General features: G+C 43.2%; 1 protein-coding gene across 3 annotated transcripts in view; it reads left to right on the top strand.

Annotated features, from left to right (window-relative positions):
* CFAP44 (cilia and flagella associated protein 44) overlaps window positions 1–25,538 on the top strand; it is a 748,689-nt gene that overhangs the window by 615,566 nt on the left and 107,585 nt on the right. For all 3 annotated transcript variants that reach the window (XM_086935641.1, XM_086935640.1, XM_086935642.1), the window contains one exon: window positions 19,223–19,418. In XM_086935641.1, the coding sequence (XP_086791767.1) occupies window positions 19,223–19,418 (196 nt within the window). The remainder of the gene's footprint in view (window positions 1–19,222; window positions 19,419–25,538) is intronic.

Genomic DNA, 25,538 nt, shown 5'->3' with positions numbered 1-25,538 from the left:
ACTGCAACAACTTATAAGTTCCTCTTTTTGGGTTTGGGGACCAGGGCCAATAAACAATGAAGTGGGGTCAAGGCAATCCGGAGGCCCGTGACACGCCTACTATGCTCCACCACCTCCTTCCAGAAGTCCCCGACCAGCGGGCACTCCCAGGCCAGATGCAGAAATCCGGCTCCCTCCGTCCCACATCTAGGGCAGTTGTCCCGCCTGTCTTCAGAGATACGCCGCAGGGAGACCGGGGTCATGTACGTGCGATGTACAAAATTGAAATGAATCAGTTTAAACCGCGCATTGCACGACACCTTCCAAGTTAGGGTTCCTATGCGTTTGCGCTGCCCTGGCTCCAGAGCAACCCCCAGGTCGGATGTATGACGTTACAACGCATACTATTACAACTACCTACCGTTACAACGCGACCATTACAACGCATACCATTACAATGCATAGCGCTTTGAGGTGCTGGATAGTGGTAAGTATAATTTACTATTCTAACTCCAGTCCCCGTGGACCCTAGGGAAGGTGTTGGATAGTAAATTATACTTATTCCCTATCCTAGAGCGCCCCCCAGCGCAATGCGTTGTAATGGTATGCGTTGTAAAAGTCGCGTTGTAATGGTAGTGCGGAGTAAAAGATGCGTTGTAACGGGTGTATACCCCCAGGTCCGCCTCCCAGGCCGCCCAGGACGGTGAGGCCGGCGGGCGGAATCCCGACACATGGCCAAGTACAACAATGTGATCAGCCGTCTTCCCCAGTCACAGGAAAGAATGATGTTGAGGGTGTGGGACAACGGGGGCGCCTCTGGGAACTGTGGCCAGGTCACCTTTGCCATCTCCTGTATTGCAGGTATTGTGCCCTATGCAGTCCGAAGGCCTCCGTAGCTCGTTCAATGGACACAAAGGAGTCGTCCGGGTAAAGGTCCACCAAAGTCTCGCAGCCACCGTCCCGCCAGTCTCGGAAGGACATATGTTCCTTCATTTGAGTCACGGGGGCCAAAATCCACACCGGCAGCTCCCGGTGTGGATTTTGACCCCCCCCCGAGCGATATGATAATTAAAACGGATAAAATATGTACAATTACATACAATGATAAAAGTTGACTAAACGTACTCAACTGGTGCTTCTAAATACGCCTATCCCAGTGTACCTAACCTAAGCCTAGTACGTGGGAAGGAGTAAGGGAGTTGCAGTTCAAGTTAAGTTAGTTTTGCCAAGAATCTGACTCAAGAATTCTCTAAGGGTCTAATCGGCTCCGTACCTTGGTTTTAGAATGAAGGAGGTCTCGTATCTCGTTCTCAGGACTCGATCTCCCAGTCACCCGCAAGGGTGACTGGAAACACTGGAGCTGGATTTTCTCGGCAGGAGAAAAAGACAGCGTCTTTCTCAGTGCGTCAAAATGGGAGGGACGGCTTCCTTCGGCACTCGCATCAGCTGGGCTTCGGATAAGTAGATAGCCGCTCTGCTCCAAACCACCGTGTGTTGCTTAAGGCAAAAGCTGGTACATTTATACCTGGAAGGTGCAGTGTTTGACGTAAGGTTGGACATAAGACGTCAATAAAAGATGTCACTAAGAACTGCCCATTCTTTCAGGACTCGCAGGAGTTCTAGGATAAATCAAAACAAAAGCATGGGGAATTCCCAGGTTGCTGGAGGTTTGCTTAAAGAACTCGTACTTTCTAGGAGTCTAAGGAAGTAGCCTTGACATATTTGGACTGCATTGGCTATTACTAAATATGGATATGATTCTTATGCCTTTATAAGGTTATGATTTGTTATAAACCCATAAGGGCATAAATCGGGAATATTTAATATTAGGGTCCTAGATACGTTCACAACAACTTTCATATCCCTACCCATCCAAAACATCTAAAATATCTACGATTTACAGTGGCTGGCACCCACTATCAATTCAAGGTGCTCCCATTTGAAAATATTGCCACTAGCACCGGCAGTGCCTTGGACAACTAAACTCTTTGTGTGCCGGTTGAACTCAGGATGCAGTCATAGCAGAGCCCTTCGCGGCGACTTTTGGTAAGCGATTGACCCGCTCTTCACCTGTCATTGAGTGTTAGCCTACAGTTTATAACTGCGTGATTCAGCACACCGTAGCTAGCCTCCTTCTCCCTTTTATTCCATAGAACGGACAGCGTTCCACAGCAACACCGGTCCGATCCCTGCGCCCGTGTTGAACTATTCAAAAAGTAAGTGTTCCCATTGGAGCGGTGATGCTTCTGTGCCCGTCTTTTCACCGCGCTGGCACAACTACTCAAATTATCGCCATTTTTTCATTTCTGTCCCCACAGCGATTTTAATCTGAAAAATAACTCTGCCACCGGCCATTCTGACTAAAGGTTCTAAAGACCCAAGGTAAAATTAGCTTTTCCGCTACATTACCTGTAGCGTGCGTTGTGTCATTTCCAAATTGGTGATACCAGCTTTGCTCTTGTTTCAGCCCAGACCCGCCTGCCATAAACCGCTATTTCCAAAATAGAAGCCACACAGGCTACCATTCTCAAGGTATGCCGCAACACTTTGCGGTTTTATTTTGCATTATAGTAATATGGCGTTAGTATGAAGTTTGCTAAAACAAACTCTTCATTTATTTTCTTTGTAAAACAGTTTCCATGGACTAGACTCCCGCCCTGATGAAAATCCTGTAAATAATTGGCAGGATTTGAAACGCGTCGGCATTTGACTTCAGGCATTTGTCTCCACACCAATGGCTTTTGTTAGTCATATACACAAAATGGGCTTTATTTGATCATTCACACTAACGAATCCAGTTTATGAGCTAGGAGGTGTTCTGTTTGAAATATTCACCCCTGCTCCTATATTTTTCTTGCATTTATGTTTCTCAAACTGTTAAGTGTTTATCTGTTTGTTGAAAAGTTTTTTTGATTCATTAATGTCCATGAACGTACGATTTAGTGCAATGTTTTTGCTTTGAATTTTCTCACTGTAAATATATACACATTGTCTGACTGATTTCCATACGGCTAGAAATGAAGTTGATGGTTTTCTCTTTGTCTGCTCTTTAAAAAGCAAATTGTGCAACTTATGTATTGATTCAATGACAAAAAGTTTTGTCGGGATAAACTAATAAACTTATGGTTTATCTTCATACATTCAGTGTTTGAATCACTGTGAATTGGAGGCATAGGCACATTTTTTGGATTTCTCTAGTTTGGCCCTGCCTACCCTCCCTCCCATTGGGCCCAGCCACCTTTGTGGGTCCCATTTGAAAATCAGCGCCACAAATTTTCACCAAGTGCTTAGCACCAGTAGCAGCAACCTTACGATCCTGAGGGATCCAAGTTTTTCCATACATCGACGATTGGCTGCTCAAGGCTACGTTGGAACAGGAAGCCAATCTTGCTACAACAACTTGTCTCCATCTGTTCAAAATGCTGGGACTCACTTTGAACAAGGGCAAATGGAATTTGCTTCCAACTCAGATCATTTCATTCGTAGAGGCATCCATGGACACCGTCCAGTGCAAAGCATTCTTGCACAAGACCGTCAAGTGCGCCTTCACAAATTAGCAACAACCATTGCAAAAAGAAAGTCAGTTTCTGTACGAACATTCAAATCACTCCTGGGGATGTGCTCTTCAGCAATCAACCTAGTCCCCTTGGCTCGGCTCAGGATGAGACCTCTTCAAGAGGAATTACAGAAAGAATGACAACAAGCATTGGGTTCTTTCAAGGATGTTATCCGAATAACTCCACGAATGGTGGACGCACTCCGTTGGTGGTCCCAAACAGCAAATCGTGCCCAAGGTCTCACCTTTCTGCAAAACATCCCAGACTTCGCCTTGACAACAGACGCATCCATGGAAGGATGGGGTGGTCATCTGCAAGATTTGCAGCTACAGGGAAAGTGGTCTCAGATAGAAAAACAACACCACATCAACAGTTTGAACTCCGAGCTATATTTTTGTCTCTTCAGGTTTTCCTTCCAAGGATAGCAGGTTCGTCAATGCTGGTCTGTACTGACAAATATGACCAGCATGTAGTACATAAACAAACAAAGGAGAACAAAGGCTGTGACGCTTTCACAAGACGCGCAGGAGTTGTGGGAATGGACAACGTTCCACGTCATACCTTGAAGGCGGAGCATGTCAGGGGTCTGCACATTACCCTGGCAGATACACTAAGCAGGTCTCAATCCGGCTGCCACGAGCGGGAGTTAGAACAAACTCAGGTGAACAAAATCTTCCGGACATGGGCCAAAACTGCTCTGGTTCTGTTCGCATTGCAGGAGAACATGAAATGCCAATATTATGCCAGCAGGTTCCCTCAACTGGGGTCAAGGGGGAAATGCCCTTTCAATTAGATGGTCCGGGATCTATGCCTATGCTTTTCCCCCCATTCCATTAATCCCCAGGGTGCTCAGCAAGATGAAACTGGAGCGCTGCCCCTAATTCTGATTGCACCCCATTGGCCCAGACAATATTGGTTCCAGGAGCTTCTTCTGTTGTCACAAGACAGACCCATTCGCCTTCTTCCAACAATGAAGATATTATCGCGGAACAAGGGTCAGGTAGTCCATCTGGATCTACAATCCCTGCACTTGCATGCATGGCTCCTGAATCCTTCGAGTTCAAAGACCACAATATTTCACAGGACTGTCGAGATATACTGTCTAAATCCAGTCCCGAAAGCACTATCAAAACATATTGTTTAAAATGGAAAAGGTTCTATTGTTGGTGTGAAACCAATAAAGTTCATCCAAGTCAAGCCCCTGCTAAACAGATTCTACCTTACTTGCTCTCACTGGCCAAGTCTGGCATCACTTTTTCGTCAGTCAAGGTTCACCTGGCTGCTCTTTCCAGATACAGGAAATCCCTGCAGCTTCCTTCTTTATGTTCATCTTCTCTTATGAAACAATTCATGAGTGGACTTTTTCGCACGTTTCCTCCGGTACCTGCACCTCCTCCAGAGTGGGAACTCAATGTGGTTTTAGTACAACTAATGAGACGACCATTTGAACCGGTACATAAAGCGGAACTAAAATTCCTCACATGGAAAGTAGCCCTCTTGCTGGTTCTTACTTCCGCAAGAAGGGTCAGTGAGATTCAGGCTTTTATGATCAAGGAACCTTTCTTACGCTTTACACAAAACTACGTAATCCTTCCGACAAATCCTAAATTCATTCCAAAGGTTCATACGCAGTTTCACTTGAATGAACCTATAATGCTACAAACTTTATTTCCGAATCCATCCAGTCCGGCTGAAAGGGCTTTACATTCATTGGATGTAAAAAGGTGTTTAAAATGTTATCTTCAAAAGACTAAAGATATCAGAAAGACGGATCAACTGTTAGTGGCCTACGGTCAAGAAAAGCAGGGAACCGCAGTAACAAAAGCCACAATAGCCAGATGGTTCGCTTCCCCCATTCAATTCTGCCATGAAAAAGCCAATAAACCTCTCACAGGGAAGGCTAAAGCACACTCCACCATAACTATTGCTGCATCTACAGGTTTGTTTGCTAGGGTTAAACTGGACAAAATATGCTATGCTGCGACATGGAAGAATGTCCACACGTTCCCAAGACACTACTGCCACCAATCTGCACAAAGAGGGGATGCAGCGGTTGGACAAGCTGTGTTACGACCTCTTTTTTACTAAGGTCAGATTCTTTACATTTCTTTAAGGCTTGTCTATTATTAAATTTTCTTTACTGTTATATTGCTTACAGGGTTTATCCTCCTATGTTTCTCAATGTATTCGTTTATCATGCAGATATCTGCTATCTCTTTTATATGATTACTGCTTTTATGCTTTGTCATTACAATATTTCAAGGTTATGGATATCCATTGGGAGTTTGAGAATACATGTCTCCCACCTTCCGCAAACCACAGTACAATTGTAGTACTGCTTGCTATTCTGATTCAGGCATGTGAATCTATGGAAGATACCCCAATACTGGATAAGAAAACAAGTTACTTACCCGAAACTACAGTTATCCAGTATTGGTATCTTTCATAAATTTACACGCACCCACCATCCTCCCCGTGGAATCAGTTCTCAGTGATTTTGGGGATATTTACTACCCACTTGTGCTGGAAAATCTGAGGAGAACTGCTTCTGTTGGGAGTGTTCTAGTGGGTGCTGGTAGCTGATTGGTTGGAGCTGACTTTTGGTCCTTTTCCTATAAGGACATAGATAGGCTACCAAGATATAGCCTTTGGCCTCTTTTGGCCTATTTATTACCTATGGCACTACTTTGGTATTTTACCGTGGACCCCCATCTCGGCGACGGGGAATGACTCGGGCTTGTGAATCTATGAAAGATACCAATACTGGATAACTGTAGTTACAGGTAAGTAACTTGTTTTCTTTTTGAAGTTTTAAGTAGAAATATCACCAAGAAGTATAAAGTGGCAATGATAGTCCATTGTCCTGGTCGATGAGGATACCTAAGCACAATTTTAGACTGAATGTGATGGAGCTCAAGTTGGATACACCAACCAGGTTCCCCTCTGTCTAAGATTTTACCTTATGACTTTATTTCTTCAAGTCCTAATCCACCACAAAAGTACACTTCTAAAAAGCCCCAGTACCTCAGTGAAGGCACTTAGAGACACCTACAGTGTCAGGCAGAGAACATACAGTAGGGTCCAGTTGAGGTCCAATTGCTACTGGTCAGTTGGAGTATAATGCCTCTTCTGGCATGTTGTGTCCTTGTCGCATAGGTCAGCCTTATGAACCGTGGAGTCCACTTCTTTGTCCTGGGTACAAGAGAGATTAAGTCCAGTCCTTTGGGGCTTTTCTCAGGTTGCAGTCAGCAGTGTCAATCATCTTCTGATCTTTCTCAGTTCCTGGAGTGTTCTCAAGTGGGTACTTGAAGGTGCTTTATTTATACCTGGCATAAGATAGTGGGTGGTAATGATTTCTGAGCACGTCCTAACCAATGAGTTAAAAGTTCCCTGTGCCAACCTTACCCACAGTGGGCTTTCTTCAAGATGGCAAAAGTCTTTAGCTGTACTAAATTTGGGCTCTAAGGGATGGGGAGGTGTGTGGGGAGTGTACTATTGTAATCCTAGTGTCCTCCTGAATCCAACACCAAAATCAAGAGACAGTAGTTTTGGAGAACAAAGCAGGGTTTTCTAGCAAGCAGACAGTGGACACACAAGAATCATTTTGGCATCTTGTTTGCCTTCCTTTCATGTCTGCCCCCAGTGCTATGTGTAAAAAACCCAGAGCCAGAAGGATAAAGCTGGTCCTTTAGCAACCAGTCAGTGGATACACAAGAATTGCTTTAAAATTCTGTTTCTCTTCTTTTCAAGTGCACCCAGTCTTATATGTGAGCCCAGCAGACCTATAAAGCAGGATTTGATATTAAAGCAGGATTTGACAGTGTAAGGTCAAAAAGGATGCTCTCAGATCCACTCTCCATATTCTGTCGGGTTCAGAGGAGTCTTTTCTGCCCCTTCAGGTCAGTCTATTTGCTCCCTCTTCACACATTTTCAAAGGCTAATTACAGGCTGGCAGAAGTAGGAGAGCAAATGAAGATTTAGCCTTCAGGAACGCCAGACAGGGAAAAGGTAAGTTTCAAATAATTACTGTTCGAGGTATATGAGCTGCAGAATTCATACTTTGGCATAGATCGCCATCTGATGTTGGGCTCGGATGATTGTAGTTTGTTGTTGTCTTGGAAGAAGTCTTTGTAGTCACGAGATAAGTAACCCCTCCATTGGACGATAGTGCATGGGCATCAACTCCATCCTTAGATTGTTTTTTTCCGCCATCAGGTTCGGATGGAACTTCGGCGCTCCGGTTCGCGTCCGTGTTTCCAAACCTTTTTCGACACACAAAACATCACTAATCGACGGTATTGTTTTCGTTCGCGTGCTTCGATGCGCTAACTCTAGAATCCTCGGTTCTCTGTCGTCGACGCTGGCCTCTGAGCCTATTGACTCTAAAAAATGCCCCCAGTGTGGAGCAAAATTTTCACACAGCGCCCATCACAAGGTCTGCAACCTTTGTCTCTCGCCAGAACATGAGGAAAAAGATTGCCAGGCTTGCGCCTTCTTTCGATCCAAGAAGATTATACGTGATCGCCGGGCTCGACAACACATCATGGCGCAACGATCTGCACCAGTGCCAGAAGACATCTTCGATGAAGACCCCGACGTCCCTGAGGCAGATGATTCAGAGGAGCTCGACATCATATCCGAAGCTGATGACGACTTTGATGACCACATCACTCCAGGTCAACAAGTGAGTACAACTGCCCAGGGGCACCCAACCGGAAAAAAAGAAGGTTCCAGTCAAAACTTCTCCCGAACTTAGTCGAGACCAAAATAAAACTTCAAAAGCCCCGCATCTAGAACCAGCTCCGAAGACAAAGGAGAAGACTTCCAGCAGCTTGGGGCCGAGCAAGCAACACAGTCCCCCCCCCCCCACAAAAGGCCTTGGCATCCAGCTCTTCATCACCGAAAGATCACAAGGCCTTGGATCCGAACAAACCCCGAAAACCTTTGGATCTGAAAAATATTATCGACTCAACATCGTAGCCGAAGGAGCAAAAAACCCCTTCTAAGGTTCCAGACCACAAATCAAAACGGTATTCGGAACCGAAAAAAACGGCACTGAAAGGAGACGCCAACCTGGAACAACTTTTTCAACCAGATCCTATCGATCCAAAACAAAAGACATTGCATGTGGACCCTGAAACAGGCCATATTGTCAGTCTCCCCACAAACAAGAGGAAATTCGACACCTCACACTCTCCTGAGGTGCCTGTGAAGAAAAGACACTGCAACTTCACCCCTACCACCCTCTTCTCCTGTTATTCCTACTAAACCTTAATCTCCTCAAGGGTCTTCCATACACTCTCCCATACTCTCTTCAGACTCATCACCACTACAGGATGATGATGATGACCTAGGGGCAGATGACCCTCATGATGACACTACTATAACACACGACACATGGGCAAATTACAATGACCCTGCAGATCTTCCAGACCTTCCTGATCAGGGGCAAACGCGTTCATCTCCCCCAGATGACAACATAGGGTTTAGTCAGCTTATTAATAGGGCTGCCCAATATCATAATGTACAAATGCAATCAGACCCCATTGAGGAAGACTTCCTGGTAGATACTTTTGCCCAGTCACAAAGGACAATACAAACTTGCCCATGCTCAAAGGTGTCATTAAACACGCAACAGACTTCTTCAAAGACCCTGTCAGGGCAAGAATTCTCAATCCCCGCATTGATAAAAAATATAAACCCGCCCTAAAAAAAAACACCTACATTAAAGGACAACTCCCTCTAGATTCATTAGTAGTGTCCAATGCAAGGAAACGTGCCAATTCTCAAACCTCCGGTGATGCTCCACCTCGAGACAAAGAGTCTAATCTGCTAGACACTTCAGGGAAACAAGTTCAAGTTCAAGTTCAAGAATTTGTATAGCGCACTACTAACCCAGAGGGTCTCAAGGCGCTTGGGGAAGGGGGAGTAATTATTTATCAAATAGCCAGGTTTTAAGTTCCTTTCTGAAGGAAATGTGGTTCTGTGTAAGGCGGAGGTGAGTGGGGAGAGAATTCCAGGTCTTGGCAGCCAAGTAGGAGAAGGATCTTCCTCCCATGGTGGATCTGTGGATGCGCGGAACTGCGGCGAGGGCTTGATTGGAGGATCTTAGTTGGCGGGTGGGTGTGTAGAAGGACAATCGTGTGTTGAGGCATTCGGGTCCTAGTTTGTAAAGGGCCTTGTGTACGTGGGTGAGGAGGCGAAATGTTATTCTCTTGTTGACGGGAAGACAGTGGAGGTCTTTCAGGTGACCGGTAATGTGAGCTTGGCGAGGGATGTCCAATATGAGTCTGGCTGATGCGTTTTGGATGCGTTGGAGTTTTTTCTGTAGTTTGGCTGTGGTTCCGGCGTAGAGGGTGTTTCCATAGTCCAGTCGGCTGGTGATCAGTGCGTGGGTGACAGTCTTTCTTGTTTCGGTGGGGATCCAACAGAAGATTTTCTTGAGCATACGAAGTACGTTGAAGCAAGAGGAAGAGACTTGTCAGGTCAACGAGAGGGAAGAGTCTAGGATGAAGCCTAGGTTACGTGCGTGGTCTTTGGGTATGGGTGCCGTGCCCAGGGCCGATGGCCACCAGGAGTCGTCCCAGGCAGAGGGGGATGATCCTAGGATGAGGACTTCCGTTTTGTCTGAGTTAAGTTTTAGGCAGCTGTTTTTCATCCATTCGGCTACTTCTTTTATGCCTTCGTAAAGATTGGTTTTGACGGTGTTGGGGTCTTTGGTAAGGGAGAGGATCAGTTGGGTGTCGTCAGCGTAAGAGATGATGTTGAGGTTGTGTTGTCGTGCGATGGATGCGAGGGGACTCATGTAAACGTTGAAGAGAATGGGACTGAGTGAAGAGCCTTGTGGTACTCCGCAGATGACTTCGGTGGCCTCTGAATTGAATGGGGGGAGTCGGACTCTCTGGGTTCTCCCGGCGAGGAACGAGATGATCCAGTCCAGGGCTTTTCCTTGTATGCCGATGTTGCTAAGGCGTTGTATGAGGGTGCTATGGCAGACTGTGTCGAAGGCGGCGGAGAGGTCAAGTAGAATGAGGACAACTGTTTCTCCGTTGTCCAGAAGCGCTCGGATGTCGTCAGTCGCTGCAATGAGGACGGTTTTGGTGCTGTGTTTGGCTCGAAAGCCGGACTGTGAAGTGTCAAGGGAGTTGTTGGATTCAAGGAAGGCGGCGAGCTGATTATTGATGGCTTTCTCAATGACTTTGGCCGGGAATGGGAGGAGGGAGATGGGGCGGTAGTTCTTAAGTTCAGAGGGGTCTGTTGGGGTTTCTTCAGGAAGGCGCTGAGTTTGGCGTGTTTCCAGCTTTCTGGGAAGGTAGCGGAGTTGAAGGAGCTGTTGATGACATCACGGAGATGGGGTGCGATGATCGAGTCTGCTTTGTTGTAGATGTGGTGGGGGCAGGGGTCGGTTGGCGAACCTGAATGGATGGAGTTAATTAGGCGGATGGTGTCTTCAATGTTGATTGGATTCCAGGCGTTAAGGTTATTAGAGGGCGGTTTGGGTTCAGAGGTGGGTGGAGTGGACTGTTCATTGGAAATTTTCTCAAAGCTGTTATGTATGTCGGCTATTTTGTTGTAGAAGAAAGAGGATAGCGAATCGCAGAGGTCTTGGGAGGGAGTAATGTCGTTTGAGGCTGCGGTGGGGTTGGTAAATTCTTTGACGATGTTGAATAGTTCCTTGCTGTTATGGGCGTTGTTGTTGAGTCGATCCTTGAATGCTGATTTCTTGGTGGATCGGATCAATTGATGGTCTTTGCGGGTGGCTGTCTTGAAGATGGTCAGGTTGTCAGTGGTTGGGTTTTTTCTCCATGTTTTCTCCAGAGTACGGCATAGTTTCTTGGATTTCTTAAGGTCAACGTTGAACCAGGGGGCCTTTCTGCTACCCTGTTTGGTTCGGTGGTTTTTCAAGGGTGCTAATTCGTCAGGGCTGTGAGTGATCCATTGTTTGAGTTTGGTGGCAGCTTGATTTGGGTCCGATGAGAGGGCAGGGGGGTTTTGTTTGAGCGATGTGAGGAGTTGCTCGGTGGTGATTTTGTTCCAGTTTCTTCGCAGAAGAGGTTGTGGGGGGTTGTGAGTCGAGGTAGTTTTGTAGCTGAAGTGAACACAGCTGTGGTCCGTCCAATGGAGAGCTGTGGTGTGATCGAAGGAGATGTGCTTGCTGGAGGTGAAGATTGGGTCGAGCATATGTCCGACTACATGGGTGGGGGTGTCAACAAGTTGTTTGAGTCCGAGATTGGCCAGGTTGTCCAGAAGGGTGGTGGTGTTGCTGTTGTTTTTCTTCTCCAGGTGGAAGTTGAGGTCTCCCAGTAGAATGTAGTTCTCGGAGGTGAGGGCATGTGGGCTAATGAAGTCAGTGATGTCTTCGCTGAATTGTTGACGGGTTCCTGGTGGTCTGTAGATGAGGGTGCCTCTAAGTGTGGTCCTGGGGTCGGTGTGGATCTGGAAGTGGAGGTGTTCGGCAGTTGTAAGGTTATCGTCAAAACTGGACGTGATTCTGATGGTGTTCTTATGGACGATGGCGATGCCTCCTCCTGTTTGGTTGATGCGGTCTTTTCGGTTGATCTTGTAAGCGTCCGGGATGGCTATGGCGATGTCGGGCGCTGATGAGGTGTTCATCCAGGTTTCTGTAAGGAAGGCGATGTTCGCTTAGGCAGTGTCGAGTAGGTCCCAGAGTTCGGTGGTGTGTTTGTGGACCGAGCGGGTGTTCAGCAGGATACACTTCAGGTGGTTAGGGTCGGAGCTGTGTTTGGAGTTAGTGGATATGGTGTGGGTCTTGATGCAGGCAACACCAGTGTCCTACTACGCAGGTATGCATGGTTGCACATTTCTGGTTTTAAACAAGAAGTGCAAACTACCATCTTAAATCAGCGGTTCGACCAAGAACACCTGTTTGGCTGAGATGTAGACACAGCTTTAGAAAAAATGGAAAAAGACAGCAACACTGCTAAATCTGTGGGAGCATTGCCGTCTTCTTCAATATGAGGTTCCTTTCGTTGCTCCTTTTATAGGGGCACAGCCAAAAACATCAGCGCAGACACTGCTTCCTCCTCCTACTAAAACCCCACACAAACATCTCCCAACAGAGGATATTTCAGAGGTGGGTATAGGGGGAATAATAACAATGTAGAGGCCGAGGTAACAACAATCGTTCCTCCCCCACTACCAAACAATGACTTCCCTCTGCTCCCTTCAGACCATTCCACTCCCAGGAAGACTTTCACAGTTCCTACCTGTCTGGAACTCCATCACTGCAGACAAGTGGGTGAGACAAATTATCCAGTGTGGTTACTGCCTGGAACTTACCGCAACTCCCCCCAACATACCGCCCAAACAGCAGAAGTTCTTTCTATGCTTCAAAAGCCAGTTCCCCTACAACATCAAGGGACAGGGGTTTACTCCCTGTACTTTCTAATCCCCAAAAAGGACGGTACTCTCAGACCAATACTGGACCTCAGACCTCTCAATTTCTACATACAGTCGGATCACTTTCACATGATCACTCTTCAATAAATCCTTCCACTACTTCAACAGGGCGACTTCCTTGCCACTCCAGACCTCAAGGATGCCTACTTCCATATCCCTATACACCCTGCTCACAGGAAATATCTAAGGTTCACAGTGGACGGCCAACACTATCAATTCAAGGTTCTCCCATTCAGAGTAAACACAGCACCCAGGGTCTTCACAAAGTGTCTGGCGGTAGTAGCCACACACTTTTGCAGACAACAAATTCATGTTTTTCCATATCTGGACGACTGGCTCATAAAGGCCAAGTTGTACAGCCAGTGAGTTCACTACGCTTACAAAACAATTCAGCTGCTCCACAACCTGGGATTCACAATAAACCACACCAAGTCCCATCTACAGCCCTCCTACTTACATCAATATCTAGGGGCCACAATAGACACTTCCAACGCTCATGCATATCCCAATCCAGCCAGGATAGCCAGTATGCAAACCCTCATGACAAAATTCCAACCCCAACAAGTGTTTATGCAGCTCATAGGAATGATGTCCTCTTGCATTTTCTTAGTCCCTCATGCAAGACTTCAGATGCGTCCTTTACAGGAATGCTTAGCACGTCAGTGGGACCACGCGCAAGGTCAGCTTTCAGACCTGGTGTTGGTGAGCATCCGCACACATCGCTCTCTGCAGTGGTGGAACACACAAAACCTTTCCAAAGGGCGGCCGTTCCTAGACCCAGTTCCACAAATAGTACTAACAGCGGACGCATCACTCACCAGCTGTGGAGCCCATCTCCTAAACCAAACAATTCAAGGCATCTGGACTACTCAACAAAAAGTGCTCAATCACCTAGAATTACTAGCAATTTTTCTAGCATTAAAAGCATTCCAACTACATCTCATCAACAAAACTGTCTTTGGCCGCACAGACAATATGACAGCAATGTATTATATACAAAAACAAGGAGGAACACATTCTTTGCAACTCTCTCTACTAGCACAGAGCATATGGAGATGGGCCATTCCACAAAACATATTTCTTTTGGCAGAATTTCTTCCAGGAGTACACAATCAGATTGCAGTTCTGCTAAGTCGTCAGACACAGCAGCTACACAAATGGGAACTTCATCCTAAAGTTCTTCAACCATTTTTTAAAAGGTGGGGCCACCCAGACATATCTCTGTTCACCACATACGCAAACGCAAAATGCCCAAACTTCGCCGCCAGGTTTCCACACTCATTGTCCAAGGGCAATGCGATATGGATAAACTGGTCTGGCAGATTTGCGTACCCTTTTCCGCCACTCCCACAACAGACTCTCAAAATGATCCTAGTTGCTCCAACATGGGCCCCGCAACCAAGGTTCACAACCCTTCTGGAACTCTCAATAGTTCCACACCAAAAACTGCTCTCCCCAAACCTGCTTCTGCAGAACCATGGAGAGATACAGCATCCAGATCCAAACCAACTGAATCTAGCAATCTGGCTCCTGAAGTCCTAGAGTTAGGTTACCTCAAACTCCCACCAGACTGTATGAGTTAAAGAAGACAGACGCCCTACTACTAGAGCTTGTTATGCAGCCAAATGTTAAAGAGTTGTCATTTACTGCAATAACAACAAAATTGACCCACTAGATGCTTCAATTCAGAACATTATTTGTTACTTGCTGCATCTACAAAGATGTAATCTAGCATACACATCTTTAAGATTACATCTTGCTGCCCTTGCCGCTTACCTGCAAAACAGACAACATTCGTCATTGTTTAGGGTACCCGCTATCAAATCGTTCATTGAAGGCCTTAAAAGAATAATTCCTCCCACAAGACCACCCTCTCCGGTGTAGAATTTAAACATCGTCCTTACAAGGCTCATGGGTCCTCCATTTGAACCTCTACACAAATGCGAACTACAATTCCTTACATGGAAAGTAGCTTTCCTTGTCGCAATCACCTCTCTCAAGAGAGTAAGTGAGATCCAGGCTTTAACCGTAGAAGAACCATTCTTACAAATACATTGTAACAAGGTTGATCTCAGAACAAATCCAAAATTCCTTCCCAAAGTAATCTCTGCTTTTCATCTTAATCAATCTGTAGAGTTACCCTTTTTTTCCCAAGCCCAGATTCCGTAGCAGAGAGAGCTCTTCACAGACTTGATGTTAAAAGAGCTATACTTTATTACATCGACAGAGCTAAACCTTTTAGAAAGACAAACCAACTGTTTGTAGCTTTCTCTCCACCTCTTAAATGAAACCCCATCTCCAAAGTTGGAATAGCCAGGTGTATAGTCAAATATGCTACCAAGAGGCAGAACGCTCATCATCAAGTCCCCTTAGAGCGCACTCAACATGCAAACTAGGGGCTTCTATGGCATTCTTAGGGAACATCCCCTTAGATGACATTTGTAAGGCAGCAACATGGGCTATGCCTCACACCTTCACCAAACACTATTGTGCAGGCAAAACAACAGGCTTCTGTAGGCCAGGCTGTTCTTAAAACACTTTGTCAAACCACTGCAACAGATACAGGTGACCACCCCTACGGGTGAGCACTGCTGTAGTGTAAAAGTATAAATTCCGCAGCTCCTATGCCTCGAACGGAAAATGCTACTCACCAGTATGCATCTGTTCTTGGCATGTAGAGCTGCAGAATATCATACGCCCACCCGCCTCCCCGGAACCTATATCTGTTCCAGTGTTATCTTACTTAAAGACACTCACATGGACATCTTTTCTGTTTCTACCAAACTCCATCATGGCAAAATACAATCTAAGGATGGAGTCGATGCCCATGCGCACTATCGTCCAAGGGAGGAGTCACCTATCTCGTGACTACAAAGCATTCTTCCAAGACAACAACAAACTGCAATCAGCCGATCCCAACACCACAAGGCAATCTATGCAAAACTATGATATTCTGCAGCTCTACATGCCAGGAACAGATGCATACTGCTAAGTAGCATTTTCCTTTCCATTAATATTGATTAAAAATTCAATTTCTTTATTGTATTGGATTTTTAATAACCATTAGAAATAATTATTTGTTTATTTTTCTAGCTATTTCCATCCCAGTGATACAGTATTTGCATTTTGCATCTGTACTCTGGTTTTCTACATAGGACAGCTAAGGCTGCCAAGAGTGAAAAATAGCTTTTTGCTGCTAGTTATAGTACGGGCATGTTAACATTACATTTCTACATGTCCTAATTTTAAATACCATCCACCCTGCTTGTAGGTGACCAGACCTACATAGGGGTAACTTCATTATTTTTAAAAAGAAGGTTTTTACACTACTACAAACAGGATATACTTGTAGGTCCGAAGCCATGTTTTGTCACTGTTGTGGATGGAATAATAGGTGCTACAGCCCACTAGTGACATTTAATGTACAGGGCCTGGTTACTCTTGTACCATATACTAGGGACCTATATCTTTCATGAATATGACAATTCCCGCATGGTTAAAGGCATGTAGGCACTTTAATAGTGGTCAATAGGGTAAGTGTGCAGAGTTTTAAAGCCAGCAAAAAACATAGGTTCCAGTAAAAGCTGAAAAATCTGGAGTGACCACACAGAGAAGGCCGACTTCCTGCACAGGGTAAATAAAGTATTAATAATAACTTGCGTGGTGCAACATCTTCAATTTAACCATAAAAACTGTCATGAATCCTTGACTCTGTGATTCTGTAAAATAGGGCATGTGCTGCAGACAGCACAGCTTAGAACCTTGAAGGAGCAGCCTAAAGATGGGCAAGCCATTAGCAAAGAGAGAGCTGAGCCGTAGTTAAGCCAGGGGTCTGGGTTAGCACCGAGAGCCAAGCCAGAATATTGTGCAGAATACTTTAATGGTCAAAATATTGTACATTTAAATCATACATCAATTTTCATTAAAAAGGCAGGATAAACGCTCATTGAAATGAAATAAAATGCTTTTCAGCCTTTCGTTTAAATTTCCAATAAGTATATGTGATAATTTCACAACACTGAGTGACATTCTTTAAAAACAATATATTGTAAATAATGACAAATTCAGGAGTACCCTCATTTTCTGACAACATTGCCCCAAGTTACCCATAGAGTGTCCATTTGTTATGTTCTCTGTATATATACCCTACATTGTTAATAAATGTAAAGCAAGATTATTGTACATTTACTATTCACAATTGATGTTTTTGTATAGCTCAGATTCTGAATGGAATTTCTTCAATGTCCTCTCAGCATGGTTGGTAAAAGAAAATGATACATGTGAAGTAAAACGATGTGCCTCGTATTACACAATTTTATGAAGTTGTCTCATTCGTTTAACACCAAAGGACAATGATTTGTGTTCAATTATTTCATGAATTAGTATTAGCACATATGGGCCGTATGTAGGTAATTGCCAAATACTGAATTCCTAATACTGAATTTTACAGATTCGGTATTAAGAATTCGGTATTTGTGATGTAGGTAAATATTCGGTAAAAAATACTGAATCGTTAATATTCCTTATTACCAAATTGGTAATAACAATTTGGTAATAAGGAATACCTACCCATTCATTCCTATGGGCTTGGAGGCCCATAGGAATGAATGTGAAGACATTCGGTATTACCGATTTGGTATTACCCAATCGGTATTACCGAATCGGTAATACCGGTAGGTATTTCAAGGGTGCCAGGGTGTCCAAAGGACACCCTGTTGCACCCCTGGAAGGTGCATGTGTGCACAGGTGGCACACATACATGCCCTAAGGACATGGATGAAAAAAGCAAAAATTAGCTTTTTTAAAGGAATTCAGTAATTACCACCAACTTGAAGTTGGTGGTAATTAACAAATTCAGAATTCCTAAGACTCGTAAAAGCGCTTCCTACATTGCATTTAAGGAATCGTTATTACCGATTCCTTAAATGCAAGGCCAATTAGGAATCGGTATTAAGGAACGGTGTTTACCAATTCCTTAATACCGAATCCTTCCCTACATCACGAATGCCTAAATACCGGTCGGTAATGGTGAAATTTACCAAATTTCACCCTTACGATCGGTATTTGGGCCACCTACATCGGGCCATATAGTTTTATATATATTTATATATATTATGTGAATGTATATACAACTCTATATGCATTCATACATAGTTATATTTATATATTACATATATTGTTTGTAGATTATATATAGTGTGATATAATATATAACCAAATATAAAATTCTATATGTGCTAATTCTAATACATGGAACATTTGAACACAAAGAATTGTTCTTTTGTGTTAAACAGATGAGACCACTTTACAAGATTGTGTAATCCAAGCGAAATCACATTAATTCACATGTATTATATATATCTCACACATATGGATATATATATATAGCGAAAACACGTGAGAAAGTGTGTCAAAAGATTTTGTGTGATTGTCTGTTGGGAATGTTCCCACACGAATTGGAGATCAAACAGTGACATAACATTTCTGTATGAAGTCATACTTACTTATGAATTCTATAACTATGCTTGGATCTCCCTTTTCTTTTTTTTTTTTACAACAATTGCATTAGTAAACATGAGGGGGCATGCCTGTGATGCTTGTAATAAAGCACAATTTATTTCCCTCTATATAATAGTGAAGCAACTATGTCAAAAATTAAAAAAAGATTGTGAAACCATATGCATCAGTGTGTATTGCTTGTATGTAAAGTAATTGTGAGTAAGAGAATGTTTAAATCTAATCTATTATTAAACATTAAAAAAAAATGCAGTGCATCACGGTTTGATATTTTAGTTAAAAATGGGGAAATGATTTTGCCTCAATACAGATTCATACTTGACGTTTATTAAACAGACGAACAGTAAACACTGTGTAACATTAGTTTACTCTGTTGTTTACCCTGGTGCTAATGCCTTTTTCCTCATCCCCATCACAGAAGCAGCAAAACTGTGCAAATTAATTTGGCCCTTTTTCCAGAAAGAGCAAAGTTTCTGTGATATAGACGATGCATTGACCCCCCATGACTACATACCCGTTTTTGCACAAAGAGGAGATTGGTCGAAATGCTTTTCCAACTGCCCCTTTAAGGATGCAGATGTGCAGTTATGTACTCCTTATTTATAGGGAGTTTGTACAAGCACAGACGTGGTGCACAGTTGCGTAGAGTTTCACTGCCGCAGAAATTGCTCAGATGGGTTTGTAAGTAGAAGACTCATATCCTTGTGAAAATAATGTATTCATACAGTGTTTCTATGATCTTCTTATAGTGGAAGACTCAGGAGCTGCAGCTGCAACTGGAGGGGAAGAAGTTGGCCATCGCCAAGCTCCATGACAGAGAGAAGGCTCTTCAAGCGACCTTTCAGGCATCCCTCGGAGAAAACAACAAATTTGCTGACTTCCTCACCAAGGTCTTCAAGAAGAAGATCAAACGCACCAAGAAGAAGGTAGTGGAAGGAGAAGAAGGTAGGTCTGGTCGACTGCTCGCTCACTCAGAGCTGGTAAATGCTTAAAGCTCCATCTTTTTCAGCTGAGTCTCTATGATAAAGTGTTTGCCAGCAGACCATCAGCAGTCGATCCCTCATGGACTCTTAGATCTGTATAGTAGAGGGGTGTCTATCGTAGGTCCAGCAGGAGTAGGCCAATAAAGACTATCAGGATACATTTACCGACAATTAATTTAATGGACATCATTTTCAGTCATTGGTTATCGTTTTGATTCTCCTTGATCTATGTTGGACCTTGGCACCCTAGGGAGACTTGGGACATCCATGGGTACCGAAGCAAGGTCGCGTGTTTGTTACAGCTTTTCTCACTGTATATGTATCAAGGGTTACTTTACTTCAGGTTATCTTGGACAAACATACCTAACCATAGCAAAACAGCAAAGCACAAAACAACCTTATTAGACTTTCCTCCCGTTTCTGTTTATTTTAAAGAGCCCTACAGACATACATTTGCCCCAGGGTTGAGAGTCAGGGCATTGCAGCTTTTCACAGCATCTACATTATCAAAAACCATCATTCTATACTTGGATTCATGGAGGTCAATAAATGCCCCAATTTAATTGACTGATGGTGGCTACTTTTTGCGATGTGCACCACTGACGTCCTCAGACACTTTTGGGCACAGCTGTGCTGGTCAATGTCTGCGTCTCATTTGGTAAGGATAAGTTCTCCCCCACTGGATATTTTAATTATTCACATGCTTGAATTATTCCTTGTCGCCAGACTGGGAACCCTTGGTTACCATGTTAATAGAGCAGTGTAGGCATTACACTCAATAGCATTGAATTTTACAATGGACTTTATTAGCCCATTCACATAGTTATGTATAACCCAAACAACAGCCAATCTGAGATCAGCATCCTCCGGTCATTCCTCGCCAGAGACTTCCACCGGTCAGATTTTCCTCCTACACATCAGTGACGAACCCTCAGAAGAAGCTCTCTATTCAAAGACTTCTTGAGGACATTCAACTTCAAAATTGTTTTCTCATCGCCATGGCAGAGCAGGCAGGGAACAATTCTCTCTTCAGGGCTTGTATGGCATGTGGAAAGACAAAATATCTACATGGATCCCTGACTTTAAAACCTTACGTTGGTCATTCAAAGAACCATAACTATTCAGAAAGGCCTAAGACAAAGTTCATCATCTGCTACAAAATCCTCATCAACAATAATGGGGAAACAGTCTACGAGGGACTTAACTTCATTATTGTCGATGGCAAAGCACTCATCAATGGCAGGTCAGTCATCACCGCCAGTACAACTTCCTCTTTGACGACACAGTTTGCAGCTGTTGAATCATAGACGAAACACCTATCGATTACGGCACTATCGTTGAGGGATTTAGTACCAATAAAGTTGATAACTACAATATCATCGACGAAGCAATAGTCGGCGATGATTTGATTGTCTTCGACGATGCAGGTATATCGCCGTCCGATGACAGCAAATTTTCTACAATGACAAGATCCCTTTCCAAGACCAGATCAATTGCTCACAGGGTAAAGAATGCTTAGGAAACACATATCCTCCGACATCTCATTACTCCCTACATTACTGCCAGAGATTTGAGATCAAATAATCTTCTCTGTTAAGCGTGCCCCGTTTCAAAACTCTGGCATACTCTCCACACCCACTTACCGTCAGACCAAAATGAACTCACTTTTAGGAAACAACTGAAAACTCATCTTTTCACTCTAGCAGAGTAAATCCTTCACGATCTCTCACTTGTTTGCCGCTAGCGATGGGAAGCCCCTATATTATTAGCTGTGCGCTCTATAAATATTCTATAATAATAATAATTCCCACATTGGAACACCTTTGGGAGAAAGGATCAGTCACTGTACAAAATCCTGCTACAGATGCTGTCAGTTTATCACAAATTTAAAAGACTTTCAAAGGCTCCTGTACAGCACCACCTCACATTTTAAACCAGGGTAAGACAGATTAAGTGGTTTTAGCTACAGTCCAAAGAAGATCACAAAACCCTTCCACCCTGTCTGCGGCACCTATGGACAATGAAAGATGTAAATGGGAGTCCATGAGAAAGAGTTAATGTACTGGCTGTAGAAGCATGAAGATTGTTAATACTTTTGCTATTGTGGCATGTTATGACAGGCAAATATGGAGCAATATAGCTCCATTATTGAAAAAAACTCCTCACAAAGACTGAGCCCAGGCCAAAAGTATAGTGAAGGATGGGAGAGCAGGCTTCGTCTTCCTTAATTAATGCCTCCATGGATGCTTCAACTTGTGCCTTTTGTCCAGTAGAAACTCAACCGTTATGAGATGGTATGGTTGGCTAAAGAGCACTTCATTTATGCCAGAAGTGCAATCCAGAGTAATGGACCTGCCTTTCGGCGGTTCCAATATTTCAGGGAAAAAGGTGAATGACACCCTGCAATTCATTAAAGCAGACTCAAAAACTGCTAGCTCTTTATATGGTTCACAAAATAGACATCAATACAAAAATTATAGATGTAAAGCTCAAAGGTCTTTCAATCAAAGGTTATATTTTCATTCCTGAAGACAGTATGGTACAGATTGGCTGTCACAATGTCAACAAAGGCAACAAAGGTAAGAACAATACTAACAAAAAAACACGGAGGACACAAGAGAAAAGGTCATCAATCTTCAGATACAATGTTAAGGAAGGAAGAACATGGCTTCACCATCAAAGTATGTTCCCTAGCGAAGTGGCCGGTCGGAGGCAGAATGTCAACATTCAAAGACAACTGACGACATATATCGGATAGAGGGGTATTGGGCAAAGTAGATCAAGGTCATACCATGGAGTTTGTGGACAAACACCAGATATCCCAACCAAAAGATAAAATCAAAAGAATCCTCCTCAATTATTTGTGGAGATTGCCAAACGTTTAAAAAAACAAGCTAAAAAGGAAGTACCAATAAGAGAACGATCTCAATGAATTATTCTGGATTCTTTCAAATTTTGAAATAATCTGTAGATTGGCAACATACTCTAGATCTGAGGAATGTCAACAAATATATGAGGACGTAGGATTTTTGAATGATTACTCTGCAGAAAATCTTACCCTTTCCGAAGGAGGGAAATTACTCACCATCCATAGATCTCGAGGCTGCTGATTTTAGCATCCCGATTCATGTGAAGCACAGGAGACTCCCTTGTTTTATGGTGGCTTGTCACCACATCCCATTTAAAGCTTTACTCTTCAGCCTAAAATCAGCACCAACAGTTTTCGCCATGTGCCTAGTGCTGGTAGCCAACTTCATAAGGTGAAAAGGAAGTATGGTATATCGATACATAGATGAATGGCTCATTTGAGCAAATACTTATGACTAGGTAGTGCATAAAACCAATCTAACAAGCCGTACACTGTTAAATCAGGTATTAGTGATCAACGACTAGAAATCTCAAATAATTCCAAGCAGGAACCCTAATTTTCTTGGAGCCAACATCGTCACAGATATGGGTTTGTTATTCCCTTCACAAGTAAGAGGAGAAAGGTTAATTCAACATTGTATGTCTGTACAAAGAATACCACCTCAGTCAGAACACTGATGGTGATCTACGGCACAATGTCTTCATGCATTCTTCTAATATGCGCTTGAGGATTATCCTGTAACAGTTAAGTGTCCAATAGTAACAGATTTCAAGAGAGTGGGACGATCTAGTTCAGGTGACATCTATGAAAGATGTGCTCAGGTGGAGGTTAGTAGTGGACAACTTCTTCAAAGTACAACTGTTACATCCAGTAAAACCTCAACTGTTCTTGACAACTGATGCATCTCTCTGGGTATCGGTGCTCATCTCCAGGGATTAGAAATTATAAGAGTGCAGCATATATATAAAGATCCTTGAACTAAGAGCAATAAGATTAGTATTGAAAGCCTTCATGCCACTGGTGTAGAACATGAATGTCAAGAATCGAAGGCCCAACAACACAACTATGTTTTACATCCTGAAACAAGGAGAAACCAGATCTCTCATACTGTCAGAGGCGGCCCAGAGGGGAGATAGGCCATTCTGTACAATATGGAATTTCTGCTAACCTGTTCCAGGAGTGCACACAAATAGCGTCTTGCTTGAGCCATCATTATTCGGATGTTCAAGAGTTGACGTTGGACAACAATCAGTTACAGCTCAAATTTCACAGATTGGGCACTCCACAGTAGGACATCTTTGTGACACACAAAAACCACAGATGCACCAGGTTTGCCAGCAGATGGCAGTGTCCAGGGTCGAACAGAGATTCCTTTGCAATAGACTGAACAGGTATTTCAATACATACCTTCACCCAATAACTATGATACAGATGGGAAATTCTAAAAGAAAACGGAACAGTGTGTGCCTATTTTGATAGCCATCATTGGTACGCAGAACTATGGAACATGTCTGCACAAACACCAATTCAGTTCAAATGTGACCCATGCCTGTGTCAAGGAACAATGGAAAAATTCTACATCACAGTCCTCAGTCCTTTAGATTAACAGCATGGCTCATCAGGACATAGAATTTGGTTACTTGCTGATTCAGAAGGATTGTAGACAGATTCTTGACACTGCAAGAGCACCTTCCATGCTAAAAATTAAAATAGTAAGATGCACAATTGAAGCATTTTGACTTGTGAACTAAAAGTAAAAGGTTAGACCCACTACAAATGTTGCTTTACAAATTCTTGCCATATCTTTTAAGTGTAGCCAACGATGGACTATTAGTTGTTTCGATTAAGGTATATCTGATTGCAATTTCCAAATTCCTAAGGAAATCAAACCATTTGTCACTATTTTCCCAACAAATAATTAAAGCCTTTGTGACGGGACAGACTAATCCCTCCATCTCCAAAATTGGCACCAGAATGGCAAGTGACTCTGGTTTTGGCTGGTTTGATGCATTTTCCCTTCAAACTTATCCATAAAGCGAATCTACAACATATTGCTTAGAAGACTGCCTTCTTGCTGACCATCACTTCAGACAGGAGAGTGAGTTGCAAGCACCATCGTGCAAAGAATCTTTCTTACATTTTGCACAAAAAAAGGAACTTTTGACTGGTCCAAAGTTCATTCCAAAGGTACCTTCTTCTGTCAATTTAAGACAAAGAATTGAAATATCTGTTTTTTTCTTATGGGTAAAGATGACATCCTTTAGATGTAATACAATGCCTTGCATTCTATTTATTGGCCACAAAGACTTTCCACAAATCTGATCAACTGTTTTTTGCCTTTGGTGCAATTAAGAGAGAAAAATATTTTACTAAACAAACTTTAGTAAGATGGATAGTTTCTTGTATTACACCATCTTATGGGGTCATAAATAAGACTTTAACGAATTCTGTCGCAGCGCATTCTACAAGACCAATAGCAGCCACTAGAGCCCTTCTCTCAAGGAGATTTGTAATGCTGCCACATGCAAGACTACTTTTGCCTTCACAAAGCATTACTGCATTAAAGTTGATGTCAACAAGGATTTCGCAGTTCGAGGGCTGTGCTGCAGAACCTTTCTAAGTAAGGTAAGCCTCAGACCTGCCATTCACTGTTTATTGTGTTCTGCTATGATAATCTTAATTCGATCATGTGACTCTATGACAACTCCAATGCTGCAGAAGGAAAAAAAGTTACTTACTTGTAAGTTAATTTCTCCAGCATTGGCTTCTTTCATAGATTCACAGGTGACCCACCATACTCCCCTTGTCATGAGGCTTCATTTATAGCTATTCGAAGTACATGATACGAACTGGAAATATCTGATAGTTGGAAGCCTCTGGCAAGAGAACACTTGAGAGTGCTGATCTCTCTGATTGGCTGTAGTTTAGGTCATATATTATGATGTGAGTGGGGTACTAAAGTGTATCAATATATTTTTATTGATTTTATAAGGTCTACCCTGCTTTGTTAACATTGTTATCAAGGGTTTCAGTCTGGCAACAGAGAATAATTCGAGCATGTGATTTTATAAAAGATGCCAACGCTTGAGAACTGAAGTTAGAAGTAAGTAACTTTTTCCCATTTATCTCACATAGCGAGAAATATTAACAATTTCTTTTATTTAGTACTCTTTGACAATGGATGAGACTTTGTACTTTTTATTACCTAGTTAT

Source organism: Lissotriton vulgaris, chromosome 8, assembly GCF_964263255.1.
Source record: "Lissotriton vulgaris chromosome 8, aLisVul1.2, whole genome shotgun sequence".
Taxonomy (NCBI): domain Eukaryota; kingdom Metazoa; phylum Chordata; class Amphibia; order Caudata; family Salamandridae; genus Lissotriton; species Lissotriton vulgaris.
This window is presented reverse-complemented; position numbering and strand designations above follow the sequence as displayed.